This window comes from Pollicipes pollicipes, unplaced genomic scaffold (genome assembly GCF_011947565.3).
Source record: "Pollicipes pollicipes isolate AB1234 unplaced genomic scaffold, Ppol_2.1 Scaffold_6686;HRSCAF=7923_pilon_pilon_pilon, whole genome shotgun sequence".
Lineage (NCBI taxonomy): Eukaryota > Metazoa > Arthropoda > Thecostraca > Pollicipedomorpha > Pollicipedidae > Pollicipes > Pollicipes pollicipes.
The window spans coordinates 14,896,350-14,912,100 of NW_023596921.1; the positions used below are offsets into that span (position 1 = coordinate 14,896,350).

The 15,751-nt window shown below is 54.1% G+C and overlaps 1 protein-coding gene across 1 annotated transcript; it reads left to right on the plus strand.

Annotated features, from left to right (window-relative positions):
* Positions 1-1,171: 1,171 nt before the first annotated feature.
* On the plus strand, positions 1,172-13,035 carry LOC119107963 (filamin-A-like). The gene is made up of 3 exons (XM_037231552.1): positions 1,172-1,223; positions 11,925-12,308; positions 12,950-13,035. The coding sequence occupies exons 1-3, from the start codon at positions 1,196-1,198 to the stop codon at positions 13,033-13,035; spliced, it is 498 nt and encodes a 165-aa protein (XP_037087447.1). The 5' UTR covers positions 1,172-1,195.
* The last annotated feature ends 2,716 nt before the right edge of the window (positions 13,036-15,751 follow it).

Consider the following 15,751-nt stretch of genomic DNA (forward strand, 5'->3'; position numbering starts at 1 on the left):
CCAATGGTTTAAACCGTTTCCCTTTCCTTGCAGCATTTGTGCAAACAGTTCATGAACATAACGTTTACGAATCAATAGGGGCTTGTCGACTGAGCACACCGGACCGGACGCCTCAAATCACCGGACCCAAAAGTCGGGACCAGACCCTCAAATCACCGGAACGGGCTCCAATAGTCGGGACCAGGCCCCTCAGATCACCGGAACAGGCTCCAACAGTCGGGACTGGACCCCTCATATCACCGGAACAGGCTCCAACAGTCGGGACCAAACCCCTCAAATCACCGGAACAGGCTCCAACAATCGGTACCAGCGCGCAGCATGCCAGATCAGGTACAACACATCAGAGTGGGCCCCAATACATCTGACCGGACCCCAAGATACTGAACCAAACCGCAACAAAGCCGACCAGCACAGCACACACCGGATGGAATTCCTATGTGCCAAACTAAACTCTAATGCACTGGACCAGGCCTGAACACTGGATCAGGCCCCCACAGACCGGGCTGGATCCCCAGCGCATCACACGAGATCTGAACACATGGGACCTGACCCAGCACACCGGGCCGGACCCGAATACATCCAATCAAACTCCAGCACACGAGACCAAGCCAGGAGAGCAGAACACGCCGGCCCAGTCACAACACAATGGACCCATTCAAACGCATCGGCCCAAATCCCACAGCACCGAAACACGCACTAGCAGACCGGACCTGAACCCAGCACACAACGCATCAACGCATCGGACCAGCCTCAAATTCATCTCGCCAGGCCCGAAAACACCAAACCGGGCCTCAGCGCACCAGACCGGCCCCGAACATACCGGACCAGACCCAGTCTCGATCTCGTCGGCGAGTGTGGCGCGTGCGCTGTGAGCTGTCGTCGGTGGCGACGGTAGCGTGCGACGCTGTGGCCCACGCCAACGGCCTTTCCGCCAGTCTGCGCCGCGGGGCCGGGGTGGCAGGTCGGGAGTGGCGCATCGGCGAGCGTGGCTGTGTGTGTGTGTGTATGTGCTTGTGTGTAGCGGTCATAGCTCGCAGAAGACTGCAGCCGAGAGAGATCAGGACCTGTGCGAGGAGACAAGCTACAGCGACAACTCAAGTCATTCGGAGATGGAAGCTTCCTCCGCTTCCGTGCGTTCCGAGCCGACTAAGGGTGTTTCTGAGCCCAGCCGCGGTGGGTAGCACCCTCAGCCGACATGCGCCGTCCGCTGGTCACGTCCACAGGTCTGTACAGCTTCGCGAACTGGTCGCAACCGGGTGCAGAGGGAAGGCATGTCAGCGCCTCCGCATTTCCACTGCGCCCGTACTCACATGTATGCCTCAATCAGTGCGCATCTACCTTACAAAATGCTGTGCGTCTCTCTGCGTATGTGCCGGTGATGCAAAAACGCATTGTCGGAAATCCTGACCTCCGGGTCTGTCCTTGACCGTCCTGCACACCTGACCTCCGAGTCTGCCCTTGACCGTCCTGCACACCTGACCTCCGAGTCTGCCCTTGACCGTCCTGCACACCTGACCTCCGGGTCTGCCCTTGACCGTCCTGCACACCTGACCTCCGAGTCTGCCCTTGGCCGTCCTGCACACCTGACCTCCGGGTCTGCCCTTGACCGTCCTGCACACCTGACCTCCGGGTCTGCCCTTGACCGTCCTGCACACCTGACCTCCGAGTCTGCCCTTGACCGTCCTGCACACCTGACCTCCGAGTTTGCCCCTGATCGTTGCCGAAGGAGCGCAGTGCAATACAGGCCGAGCTTGACTTAACAGGTCACACGGACAGCTGTCGCGACTCGTTGGTCCCTAATCGGTTGCCTGAGCTCACCGTGATCGAAGCAAGACTTAAGCTAAACGATTCGACGTAGCTGACTGGGACTCACAAAGCAAATTTGATGCTGTCAGCGCACAGTGTCATCAACACTGCGGACATACACGGAGAGGTTTTAACCGTAACAAGAAGTTAAAAATAACACGGTGCACCTTAAACAGATACATATTTTATAAGTGTGGTGTATGTGATTTTAAGTGATACGGAGCCTGAAAAATAAGACAACTACTCAAACCACCGCCAAGACATCCAGTGGGCCTCCATTTGCGCTCTGATGGTGGCGTTCGAAGCGCACGTACTAATATTTGGACTCTCTTTTTGACCTTACGTAAATTAATTGGTTGATATTCTCCACAGTCATAGGAAGTTCCGGGAAACTTTAGAACTAGCTCGGAACGTGGAGCAAGTAAACAGTACTGCTTTTTTAATTTGCGCATGCAAGCTGTCTGCCTTCAATTAATTTAGTATCCAAAAGAAGGAACATTAACGAGAATGCTTAAAGGAAAATCGTTGCCCGGACCTTTTCTCAGATTTACTGTTGCGGAACGGAGCAAAAGTCATGATGCTTAAAGAAATTCCGTTTGCAGCCAACAGACAAGAATCAATGTATATACCTACGGTCACCTGCAGCGCTGTGTTTAGTTGACCCAGCCCTAATGCTGGAGCTACGAGTGATGTAACTGGGGATACCACAATGGGGGGTACCATATTTGAAAGCACCGCATCCTCCCACTCGGCTCCGTTTTAAACCAAGATTTCACAGGATGGCGCAATAAAGAGGGAACGCATGGCAATCTGCACATAAATAGTAATCACACGAGAATTAACTCCATAAAAGAATTCACCCTTCTAATTAACGTCAAAAGCTGTGAACAAAGTGATACTTCACTCCGAAAAACAAAAGCTCGCTCTAGCATTCCGATTTTCCGTCGGTCCAGCCGCATGTTTGCGGAACAACCGGAACGCATGGTGAACGACACAGTCCACACTGCACGGGGCCCATCCGGCACGAGACCGCTGCTGTCCGGCCCCTGAGGACGTCCTGGGTCAGCCAGACGTCATGCGAGAGTGGGGGTTGGGCCTCCCGTCCGACAGATGGCAACGCGCGCTTACCCCCAGGTGGCGACGCTGGGTACCGCCTCCTCTCGCCGCGGCTAAATTTAACCGCCCGGGGCGGTGCCGCCGACCGCAGCAGCGCGACGCACCAGTGGCCGTCTGCCGGGGCGCGGCGTCGGGCCGCCGACGGGTGCGGTGCTGTGTGGTGACGGCGCGCGTCGGGGGTGCCCGGCCGACAGCCGGTGACGGCCGACACGCCCAGTGACGAGGTGCAGGAGTGGAATGTTCCAAAACGGCTGCTGCAGTGTAGCGCAGCGAGTGCTCCGTAACGGCTGATGCAGTGTAGCACGTCGAGTGCTCCGTAGCGGCCGCTGCAGTGTAGCACAGCAAGTGCTCCGCAACGGCTGCTGCAGTGTAGCACATCGAGTGCTCCTTAACGGTTACTGCAGTGTAGCACAGCGAATGCTGTGGGGCGACTCCCGTGGCGCGTACCTGCTGTGCTCTGGAGTCGCTGTTATTGGGAACGCCTGGGGTATTTCGTGGCGCCTCCTGGTGTTCAGCACTGGAGTGGTCCGGTGATAGCTGCTGCCAATGCTGCTGAAGTACACAGTGACGGCTCTTGTTGTGTAAGGTCAGTACTGCTTCGTGACGGTTGCTGTCCTGGATCGCCCGGAACGCCCTGTGACAGCTCCTGTCTGATGCCTCCTGGAGCGTTCAGTGACGGCTCCTATCCGAAAGCTTCTGAAGCGTTCAGTGACGGCTCCTGTCCGAAAGCTTCTGAAGCGTTCAGTAGCGGCTCCTGTCCGAAAGCTTCTGAAGCGTTCAGTGACGGCTCCTGTCCGAAAGCTTCTGGAGCGTTCAGTGACGGCTCCTGTCCGAAAGCTTCTGAAGCGTTCAGTGACGGCTCCTGTCCGAGGGCTTCTGGAGCGTTCAGTGACGGCTCCTGTCCGAGAGCTTCTGGAGCGTTCAGTGACGGCTCCTGTCTGAAAGCTTCTGGAGCGTTCAGTGACTGCTCCTGTCCGAGAGCTTCTGGAGCGTTCAGTGACGGCTCCTGTCCGAAAGCTTATGGGGCGTTCAACGACAGCTCCTGTCCGAAAGCTTCTGGAGCGTTCAGTGACGGCTCCTGTCCGAAAGCTTCCGGAGCGTTCAGTGACGGCGCCTGTTCGGTGGCTTCTGGAGTGTTCAGTGATGGCTCCTGTCCGAGAGCTTCTGGAGCGTTCAGTGACGGCTCCTGTCCGAAAGCTTCTGGAGCGTTCAGTGATGGCGCCTGTCCGAAAGCTTCTGGAGCGTTCAGTGACGGCGCCTGTTCGGTGGCTTCTGGAGTGTTCAGTGACGGCTCCTGTCCGAAATCTTCCGGAGCGTTCAGTGATGGCTCCTGTCCGAAAGCTTCTGGAGCGTTCAGTAACGGCGCCTGTTCGGTGGCTTCTGGAGTGTTCAGTGATGGCTCCTGTCCGAAAGCTTCTAGAGCGTTCAGTGATGGCGCCTGTCCGAAAGCTTCTGGAGCGTTCAGTGACGGCGCCTGTTCGGTGGCTTCTGGAGCGTTCAGTGATGGCTCCTGTCCGAAAGCTTCTGGAGCGTTCAGTGATGGGGCCTGTCCGAAAGCTTCTGGAGTGTTCAGTGATGACTCCTGCGCAGGACGCTGCCTGTCCTGCGAGTGGTCTCGCAGGAGGTAATGGAGAATGGGTTGCGGTTTAGATATCGTTCATAGCGAGCTCCGTGCGGAAAATCGCCGACAAACATTCGATTAACTGCGACTTGGTGGAGATCTGGCCGTCGTTCAGATCTCACACATTTGGCACTGGCTGATTTGGCTGGATCAGCCCAGACGCTGTGCGGTGAACGGTGCGTGCATTTGCACAGCTTTCGCGAGCAGTAGCAACGTCAAAGTTCGGCTTCGCAGAACAGGTGAGTTGAGAGGGCAAAAGGGGCTGAATGATCGCGGGAACGGAGTAAAACCGGCGAAATAATATAGGGTGCCTTTCACTTGCGCCAACCGAACCTACCTCAGCCGCACTACCGAAGCTGTATCAAAACGAGGTTAGTGATTAGGTCATTTATAGCCACTGTAACCAAATGCACTTCATCCTGTGACCTCATTTAGTCAGTGACTGTAAAGGGACAGTCACTGTGACCGCACGCACTTCATCCTCTTGTTGTTTGCCTTTCCTGCGTTCCGTGCTGCGGGTGGCGGGAGCCCTGCCGTCCCAGGCGACGGGTGGTAGGAACCCTGCCCTCCTGTCGCACCGCCGTTTGACATGTCGCAGCAGTTGAGTTTACTCAGCTGTTTGCGCACGACCGCTGGGACCGTGTATCTCGTGTATCGTGACGAGACGCGCCGGAGTGCTAGAGCGGCGCACAGACTGGGTCGGCGCACCGGAGTGCTAGAGCGGTGCGCAGACTGGGTCGGCGCACCGCAGTGCTAGCGCGGCGCGCAGACTGGGGCGGCACACCGGAGTGCCAGGTCGGCGCAGACTGGGTCGGCGCACCGGAATGCTAGAGCGGCGCGCAGACTGGGTCGGCGCACCGGAGTGCTAGAGCGGTGCGCAGACTGGGTCGGCGCACCGCAGTGCTAGAGCGGTACGCAGACTGGGCCGGCGCACCGGAGTGCTAGAGCGGTGCGCAGACTGGGTCGGCGCACCGCAGTGCTAGAGCGGCGCGCAGACTGGGTCGGCGCACCGGAGTGCTAGAGCGGCGCGCAGACTGGGTCGGCGCACCGGAGTGCCAGGTCGGCGCGTTGACTCATCAGGCTAGCAACGTCTCGTCATCAAGGAATTGCACGTGCACGCCACTCAAGTCGCCCGTCGAGGGTGGGCTTTTTGATGAGCGATGACGGTATGCCACTGCCAATATGCGTCTCGTTTCCCGAACGCGGCGTGGAAGTACACATGTTGTTTATTCCGATGCTATCGGGCCGTCATGGGCAGCTCTGGTTTCTTTGGTGGTCTCTTGGAGTGCTTTCATCTACCAACCGTGAGTCACGAAAATGGTTCTCAGCTGTCTCGAGACGAGCCCCAGGAAAAGGGATGGTCGCGGCTGCGTCTCTTGCCCCCGGAGACAAGGTGGGCACCACTAAGGCTCTTGCCTGCGCCCCCCCCCCCCCCCCCACGGAGACAGAGAAGTCACCGTTGCGTCTCCTGCCCTCCTCCCCCCAAACAGGGTGGCCACCGCCGCGTTTCTACCCCGCCCCAGAGGCAGGGTAATCACCGCTGCCTCTCCCGCTGGTCCTGGCAATGTCGGCGGAGGGCAGGTACTCGACCTCTTTCATTCATTCCGTTCCAACACAAAGCCTGGGTTAGAAACGAATCCGCAGTCTATTCTATCACACAGCGCGACAGGGTCTCTGTGACGGCAGGCTGCGATATGCGGCTTTTGACATAGTACAGAGCCTAACATCGATTCAGTTACGTCAGGTTCCGCCGACGTGGAAGCAGGCGGAGATTTCACCCAAAATGTGGTGGAGACGGATTTAAACACGCACCCGTTGTGCCCGTGCTTACCTCGTTTTAAGCTAGGTCTTTTGCTAAACCAGGCAGGGCGTCACAAACGAGACCAACACACGCCTCTAACGCCTCTTAACAGCTTCCTTTAGCGGAGCAAGACAAGCCTCAGAGCACGTCACCACTTACTTCCAATAGATGGCAGAAGGTCATCTGGAGGTCACCCCAAGAATTGTCCCAACCTTGACTCGATGCGGCTTGTTATGAGCTGCAAGCCGCATGCACAAATGAAATGCTAGTTAAATTTCTGCAAAAACTAGTTCGGGCGTTTTCCTACAAAATTATGTGAACCTATGTCAATATGGGACGCGCTATAGACGAAGAGCGACGTGACCCGCACAGCTTCAAGACTGACGCACGTCGTTAGCACACAGTGATATCACACCAATCTCGACGTTTGGCGCGGTGTGACTTCCCTGAATAAGCCCAAACGACATCTATTGCTTAACACTTCACAACAACAAAATTACTAGCACGGAAATGTGGCGTACGGTATGACACATGCGTCACATATGGCGTCATCACTTGTGGTCACGTATGGCGTCACGTATGTTGGCTGTCGGCATGTTCTCTACGAATAGTTTTGAGCGTTTGTGCACCATTATAAGTCTTATTTGACTATCGTATCGATCTCCCATATTCCGTTACTTTTCTGGCCGCAAACTAAAATTGTGATACAAGTGATTTATTATATGTAGTACAAATACGTAATATGCCTGGTGGAAAAGGAAGTTGGAAAAGAATGCCATTAAAACGCAGTGGTCTGACGTCATAGAAAGCTCAGTTATTGAAACGCATGGCGGTTGAAAATGTTGCAAACTTAGCTAGCTTAAGTTGCAACCGCTTTGCACCGAAAATTTTGGATATAATTAACCTGATATAACCTGATATAACTTAGAATACACCACGTGTGGCAGCCGAAAAAATCAAAGCACGCATGATGTGTTTGCACCCCACAGGAGCAGATTGTAGGGGACGAGGAGAACAAGAACCCACCAAACACGCACTGTAACAAAGGTGTTGACACAAGGGCGGGATTGGCTGGCCTTTGACCACAAGCAGTGTTCGTAAAAGTTTGACTTTAACGCTTTGGCGGTGAAGTGTGCTATAGTTGTCTCAGCTGCTGGCCTCCGCCAATAAGCAACGATGTGAAGCTCAGCGTTTTTACAGTCAGTTGCAGATTCTCGCAGCGAATGGGCCGGCGCGGGCAGTAAAATGGCCCATGAATCACGGTCGAACATGACCGCGAGCAACTGACATCACAAGCGGCGCAGCGTCACGGCTCATTAGCCCTATAGCTCACACAAAATGTTCTACGGAGCACAGACGGGATTCTGCTGCGCACAGACGGAGATCCGCCGGACAATTTCGTATGGTTACCACCTACCCTGCCCTTCTGAGATGTAGGGAGTGCCGAGGTACGTAGCCTGAATCCGATATAATCCTGAGATTTTGCAAATGTGTCGTTGATCTCGATGTGCAGATCATCTTGCAACCAAGGACGCTACCATGCACTGTGCCCTCTAAAAGTTCCCCACGCATTCTAGTCGGCTAATAATGTATTACGCTCAATAATAAAGAATCGAAGGCGTACTGACGTAGATTATTGTTACTTTTCTAGACCAACCATCAATGAACGGTGTTGTAAAACATTTCAAGTGCGTGAAAATATGCGAAAGTCACTTTTAAACCACATTCATTTTTTTGAGTTGTTATTAGAAAAAGGCTTTCTAGATCCAGTCATTGGAGATGGCCAGTTGTTTTCCTGTGTACACTTTACTTAACTACGCCTATTATGCCAAAACTCGCTGTGAGAGGATAGATTAATGTTCCTCTCGAATTTTTGTGAATTTCAAGTGGAAAATAGAGTAGCTGCTTTTCTTTGGTTTCAAACAAGCATCGAGTGCATGATTTGCGGAAAACCTGAAATGAAAGTTGTGGAAGTTGTTGAAACTTGATGGCACATGTGCAGAGGAAGGCTGTACGCACAAATTAATGACGATGTCCACATAGTTAATAATGTACGATTATCGCTGGTGTAATGCATAACCGCGTGCGTCCTCTGGTTTCTGTGGTTGACAATACTTCTATGATATCACAAGTTTTTCAGCCACGTACTTTTCATTAAACGCGATGGTCTAAAGCAACGGCGTAATTAACGCAAATTTTGGCCCAACTGGATACCTTTGGCGTTGCAAGACCCAGACAACGCGGCGCCAGCGCGGTGTCAAAGACTTTCAGAAGTACTATTTGCACGACGGTTGTTCTCGCATGTTCGGCTCCCGCCGCCTGATGTTATCTGCAGCGGCCAAGGTTGCTCGATTTTACAGAAACGGTAACCTCGGCCATAGCTGTTGCTCCTAAGCTTACGAGCGCGTAGGATCAACACTCCGCAACACTCCGCAAGTCAACTCTGCGCAGGCTCAGGCAAACATGGGTCTTAGCTATTCATTTTTTTACCACATTTCAGGCCACTCTGTTTGATACTTATGAGGCTCCTTACCTTTTTTCGGGCAAATGGCTGCGTGGGAAGGACACTAGAGAGCGCCATTTCGCTCCTATCAAAGGGCCGAAGAATTCAATCCCAGCGCATTTGACCCACCGGCTACAATTTTGGGGACGCGAGAACAGGGTCAAGGTCCATGGTCGATCTGTAGGGTTTTAGAGGAAGATATCTTACCTTCACGGGTGTCGATTTATATTCTTTGTGAGGGCCCTGGCCCCCCAATGTTGAGTTAAGGCCCCATGTTGGCTTGGCCCCCCAATCTTTTGGGCCGAAATACTACAAAAAACGTGGGTAATAGATGATCATGACGCAAATACTATCTTTTGAAGCTTTTTACCTAGTGGCGTCTTATACCACTCCCATAACATAAAGTCATAGTTGCCCTTGCCACCAGACACAAATTGTAACAGCTGAGCGGATACACGATGTAATAAACTTCACATGCCTAGCGCCATAAGGCACGGAATGGTTTGTGAGGTTAAAGTGAAGAGCTCTGGAACATAGGAATGACCTAAGTCCTTCATTGCTAACCTCGTCCCCATCCCCAACAACCAAAATGCGTGCAGCCTTCCATAACCGCCATAGAAAAGCGCCACCGTCGCCCCAAGGCTACCTCTTAAGGGGCGCCCTTATGTACCAATCAGAAGAGACGCGTGCGTCCAGTGCCTGCTCCCTGGATCCAACGCTGCATGACTTCTATACCGCTTAAGTTAAAGACTTATATAAATTGTACAAAATGAAAAACACACGGTGCATTTAATCAAAATAAAGCGGGCTGACTCCGATGAAAAAGGGGGGTAAGTTGGCTGGCCTTCGATTCGGCGCCCTAATAATTTATAAAAACTGACACCCCTGCATCTCCTCCCTGATGTGGGACACCCTCGGACAAGGGGCACTTGGCCTCAGATCGACGCGGGAACCCTCATTGACGCAACAATGTCCATTATCAATCCAGGTGGTCCTATAATTGTCACATAGACTGCAATTCAGCTTAAAGGGAAAGTTCTACTTTTGAAGATGTCTAAGCAAGCATCAGATGTGCTGAAATAAGCTCGGTTATATCCATCTGGTTTGCTTTTTTGGTGGAACAGACTGTTCTAGACAACACCATTTTTCTATTTAGTAGAGATGCTCATCAATACGCCATTGTTGGGTTGCGTCATGCAATTTTGTATGACGTCAGAGGTACTGCCAAACTAGCCGTGCAAAATTGCCACCCCAGCACTCACTCGTAGTACTATAATCTCCCGAGAGGTGGCCGTGGAGGTGCTGAACCAAACATCGCCACGTGCTGGTCCTTTCTCGTTGTACTCCTACATACCTATCCGTGAGTTTAAGGTGCATTGCATTAGGGTTCCCTGCGTTCTGTGTCGGTCAGGTACGCACAGTGCCTAGCGGGGATGCTGTATGCGCAAGTGACCCCGGGTCATCCGGGGCTGTGTTCGAGGGGGCCCATAAAAGAACCAAAAGGGGGCCCAAAGAGGGCCCGAAGGGAGCTCGGAGCTTAACACCAAGGGCGGACTAGAAGGCTGAAGGGCCCGAATGGATGCATGCAGGCCATCTTAGGGACCCCGCCCGTAGCCTTATGACCTCAAATGTCCATCAAGGTGTCTCTTTAACTAACTGGGTACTCCTGAAACAATGCGGGCCTCTATTTCGGCCAGAGATGACCAATACCAGCCAGCTCTGTGTCGATCTCAACCCTACAGGCCGATTACCCAAGCAGCGACGAGGCCAGAATCCGCGATTTGCTTTGATCACGGCCCCTGCAACAATGAGGGCTCCTGTAAGAGCCTAACGGGGATGCTGCGTCGGCAGGGGTTCCAGGGTCTGCTGGAGGAGCCTTTGCTGAACAGAAACAGGAAGAGGACGCCGAGCGCCATAAGGCCTTTTATATTGCCCAGGGCCCTCTGCCAATTAAAGGCAATATGATTACTTATGATGAGGGCCCACAATGCGCCCTGCGTCAGTGAGTGTCCCAGTATCGAACAGAGAGCCATTCACCCGATTTCAGCCACCGGGCTGTTGAAGAGAGTGTTCTAAATTTGCATGGGGTTTTGAGCTGAACTAGGAATTTTGAAGATTATTTGGTGCGGTTTACAGCCCTGCCCTTTTTAGACCTAAGATCACTTCAGTCATAACTTTTTGAGGTACACGCCCGCAAAGAGGTGTAGAGTATTTCGTGCAGACTATTTCGATGCTTATTCAGGCACGTACGGCGACATATGAATGCCATTCAATACTGCCACCCAACTGGCCGTGAGGCGTTCAGGTCCAGCAAGTATATAATCGCCGAGTCATTCATATTTGGCGTTTATGAGAACGATTTCCGGGTAAAATAGACTTCAGTTATCTCTCAGTCAAAATTGAGCAGACTGAGCAGGCTTCAGCCGCGAATCACGTCTTGTGCGACATTACATATGTAATATGCTGGACATGGGCGCTCTAGTTATTACAGAAATCAGACTTATTTTCATGCTGGTGGAGGGATGGGATATTTAATGTGAATTACAGCTACCATTTCAGACCCTCAGATCTGTCACCTTTTAATCAGACCTTTGATCGTCGGTCCCGAAGGACGTTTCGTGCCGTTTTTCGGTCCCTCGAACACTGCCCCTGACCGACTCAGGACCCCTTGTCGACACAGAACCCGCTGCTAGCCATTACAGGCCCCTGACTGAATCAAAGGGCCCCTCATTGGCTTGGCAGCCCGACCAATTTAAGTTGAGTGCCCCGGCATTTTCTCTGTTTGGGAAATGGGCCGTTGGGCCAGACCGACAAGGAACCAACTATTCGGTGTCCGGCACTGGTGGTGCCGGACCGACATAAAGGCCCTCCGTGACTCAGGGCCCCCCCAAGCGGCGCGCAGGGCCCTCTGAATGCCATTTAAGAACCCAAGGGCGGGGGAGACACTTGCCATCTGCTCCCCTGCCTACGTTACTGCAGGCTTTGAAACACTAATACGCCAGTGTGATAGTGGATGTCGCGGCTAAACGCGTACTGCCGCGCACGGCCCGCTGACAGTTTCTCCCGCTGGCCAACAGGTGACGCCAGCGTCGCGACCATGGACCCTGACGGCGTGGGCGCGACGCGCCACGCTAGTCCGCGCCGTCAGGGCTCGGAGGAGGAGGCGGCCATGCTGGCGGAGGAGCGCGACCTCGCCAAGGATGCGCAGTGGAAGCGCATCCAGCAGAATACGTTCACACGCTGGGCCAACGAGCACCTGAAGGTGGCCAGCCGTCACATTGGCTCGCTGGAGACGGACCTGCAGGATGGTCTCAACCTGATCGCGCTCATCGAGGTTCTCAGCGGCAAGCGAATGCCGAAGCACAGCCGGCGGCCGGCCTTCCGCTCGCAGAAGCTGGAGAACGTGTCGGTGGCGCTGCGGTTCCTGGAGCGGGACGAGCACATCAAGATCGTCAACATCGGTGAGTGGCGGCGCCGGCCGGCGACTGGCGCCGGGCCGGGGTCGGCGAGGGCGCCAGCGAGGGCGCGCAATGCTCATCTGAGCGGTGGACCCGGCCGGAGCTGGTGTCGTGTGTGGAGTGTGTGGACAGCAGGTCTGGCAAGGGCGGACGCAGCGAGCTCGCCCCGAGTCGTGGAGCACGCGCCAGTTACCTCCCATGTGTGTGTAGCCTGTGGGAAAGGTACCGTGACGGCGTTTGACCCGGTGCTTAGGTCGGCGGTGGACCGAGCTGAAACGCCGGAGTGACGAGAATGACTTCTCTCGCCAGCCCACGTACACAGAGAGAGGGGTGCAGGCGACGGCAATCGATGCCTTGCAGACTTGGGCTCTGTTCCCGCGGCACGCGAGGCTTGTTTGTTCAGACAGAGGGGGATCACTCCGATAAACGGCGGTCTTATCGCGCATTTCAATGGCTCGATAAAGCTCCTCCGTCACCGTGCATCCATGCCACCAGAGTTGTTCAGTGACTGCCTGGTAAGCTCCAGAACCAAACATGCCTGGTAAGCTCCAGAACCAGACCTGGCTTTGGTCGATTTCCTACCTGTGACCCGTGGGCTGAGCCTCCACCCCGCTTCGTGTGCCGGCGGTGTGTCGCCCCCGCAGAGCGAGCCTCGACGACAGAGCTGGGAGGAGGCGCGGTGGCCGGCAGGCCGCACCACCCGGCGACGTTTCTGAGTGGCACATTCTGAGGCCATCGATCGGGGTCGGGTGCACGTGCGGCGACCGTGCGGCCCCCAAGTAGGTATCTGCGGGTCAAGCACGAGCCGCCTGCAGCCAGGCCTGGCCGCTACAGAGCGCTACAACTTCCAACCCTCGACCGACAATGCGACGGCCCGCCCCGCCCCGCTCCGCCCCGCCCCGCCAGCTCTGACGCATTCGTAATGAGGCGCGGCGCACGCGACCCGCCGGCTCCAATTGGACCTGCCGCCTCAGCCGACTCCTGCCGGGCTCAGGGGCTCTCATCCCCCCTGGCCGTGTCACGGGAGCCGCTGGAGTGAGGCCGGTCCGACGCCTCAGGGGCGGTGATGGTCCAACACGTGCAGGGCATGGGACGGGGCGGCGCGGTGTGAAGAGCGACTCTAATGGGCTGGAGTGCGAGAGCGGCATTGCAGACAGACATGTACCTTTAACCCGACAAAGATTTTCAGACTCCAAAATATTCCTGACAAAATTAGGAAAAGGACATTAAACCCGAAAGGGGGCTTCACAAAATTGTGAAAAAGATCCTCGATCTCGAGAGAGCCTCCTACAAGTTTTCACCAAAAGTCCAATATCGTGGAACATAACTGGGCAAAATCTAGAAATGGGTGCTGGCTCTCAGAAGATCCCGCAACAGAGCGTCAAAATAAACGCTCGATTCTGGAAAATGAAAGAAACAGGACACAGGGAGTTGATTCCAGAATCCCTTATCGAGATGTACCTCGCAGCAACAGCTTCTTGACCAGATCCATTTGGTCAGCCTCGACATATATGCTGTTCATTCACGTTGTCGTCAGTCGGCGGTAAGCGTCAGCTCGTCAGGTAAGCAGTCGGCGTCAGCTCGTCAGGTGAGCAGTCGGCGTCAGTTCGTCAGGTAAGCAGTCGGCGTCAGCTCGTCAGGTAAGCAGTCGGCGTTAGCTCGTCAGGTGAGCAGTCGGCGTCAGTTCGTGAGGTAAGCAGTAGGCGTCAGTCGGCGGGTAAGCGTCAGCCCGTCAGGCACGCAGCCGGCGTCAGCTCGTCGGGTGAAGAGTCGGCGTCAGTTCGTCAGGTAAGCAGTCGGCGTCAGGTCATTAGGTAAGCAGTCGGCGTCAGGTCATCAGGTAAGCAGTCGGCGTCAGCTCGTCAGGTGAGCAGTCGGCGTCAGTTCGTGAGGTAAACAGTAGGCGTCAGTCGCGGGGTAAGCGTCAGCTCGTCAGGTAAGCAGTCGGCGTCAGTTCGTCAGATAAGCAGTCGACGTCAGTTCGTGAGGTAAGCAGTCGGCGTCAGTCGGCGGGTAAGCGTCAGCTCGTAAGGTAAGCAGTCGGCGTCAGTCGGCGGATAAGCATCACATATTCAGATAAGCAGTCAGCGTCAGTTCGTCAAGCGGAGTAGAAACACGCCTGACGCACGCGTGCCCCTCAGCTCGACCCTCAGCTTGCTACCTGAGCTCGGCCTCTCTTGAACCTGGCATCATTAGGAGTCAGGTTTAGGCCTCTGATAGAAAAGCGCAAACTTCAAAATTAGATACACCAATTGATAGATGTGTACATTAACTAATATCTATGCCCACAGTTACAAGCACATGCTTACACGCTGAGAATAAAGCTGAAATTGCAAAACTGCTTGTTGCACTGGGAATAAAACCAGATTTTTTGCATGCAGCACCAGAATACAAGTAATCCGCATACGAAGTACCACCAAACCGGTCTTTTAGCTTGGTGACCAATCTGCACTTTAGAAAGTTTCCAGGGGTGTAGTTTGATGAAGTTAGTTGAGGGAGGGGTTGTGAACAGTGAAAATATCCCATCCTACCCCTAAACATATCAACAAATAGGTTTTTCCCCATATTTGGTCGGCTTTCTCGCCAACGTTGGGGACTGGAGCATTAGTTGGCGGTCTGAAGTCCTCCAACTGAATAAAAAACTAGGCCTCTGAAAGTTACGTACATTCAGCCGTTCGTAAGCCAGAACTGATTCCACATTATCATTGAAATTCTAACAAACATAAAAACATTTTGCGGCTTCAATTTTGATTCGCAGCTTGAGACCAATGTGTGTGTGGGGGGGAGGGGGGGGGGGGAGGGACGGGGGGACATTAGCACCGATGATTGGTGCCTCAGGGCATGCGCTAGGTGCTACAGCGACTAACCCTTCTTTGTGTTGTTTTCTTTTCGACAAATATCCAGCGCATTTTCAGTGTAGGTAAGTAGCAACTAGGCATTTCTGGAGCATTTTAGCAGAGCGGAGTTTATCAGCGGACTAAATACCCATCAGCCCGTTCCACTATTGTCAAATCCCATCGCATTGGCCATGCATGATTGGGGAGATGCAGAAGATAATTCCCTGTTGCCAGCCTATTCCCGCTTTTACAGTTTGGCTCCCTGGGCGACAAATCTGGTCACAGCACAAATATATGGTACCAATCGGTGCAAAATGCGACCGTGCCCTTATTGTTCCTCAAATCAATTGGGAGGATGTGGCAATGCAATCGCGCCAAATGTTGTAAAATGCCACCGGCGACGGCCTTTCCCGCGGATTTGGTTTTCCGCACGAAGTCCGCTCAGCCCTCTTCAGGCGACCCAGCGCGCCGGGTGGACATTGGCACCAGCGGAGGGGAAAATAAGCGGGGTGGATCGGGCTCAGCTGCAGTTATCGCCCACTTCGGCTTGAAGTGATGTGGCTCTCCTCTGGCTCGTTCCCCTGAAACACGTGATGGCGGGCTCATATC

Coding starts and splice junctions, on each gene's coding strand:
- LOC119107963 (XM_037231552.1), top strand. CDS start 1,196: ATGCGCCGTCCGCTGGTCACGTCCACAG. Junction 1,224..11,924: donor TCCGCTGGTCACGTCCACAG/GTCTGTACAGCT, acceptor GCTGGCCAACAG/GTGACGCCAGCGTCGCGACC. Junction 12,309..12,949: donor CATCAAGATCGTCAACATCG/GTGAGTGGCGGC, acceptor TCGCCCCCGCAG/AGCGAGCCTCGACGACAGAG.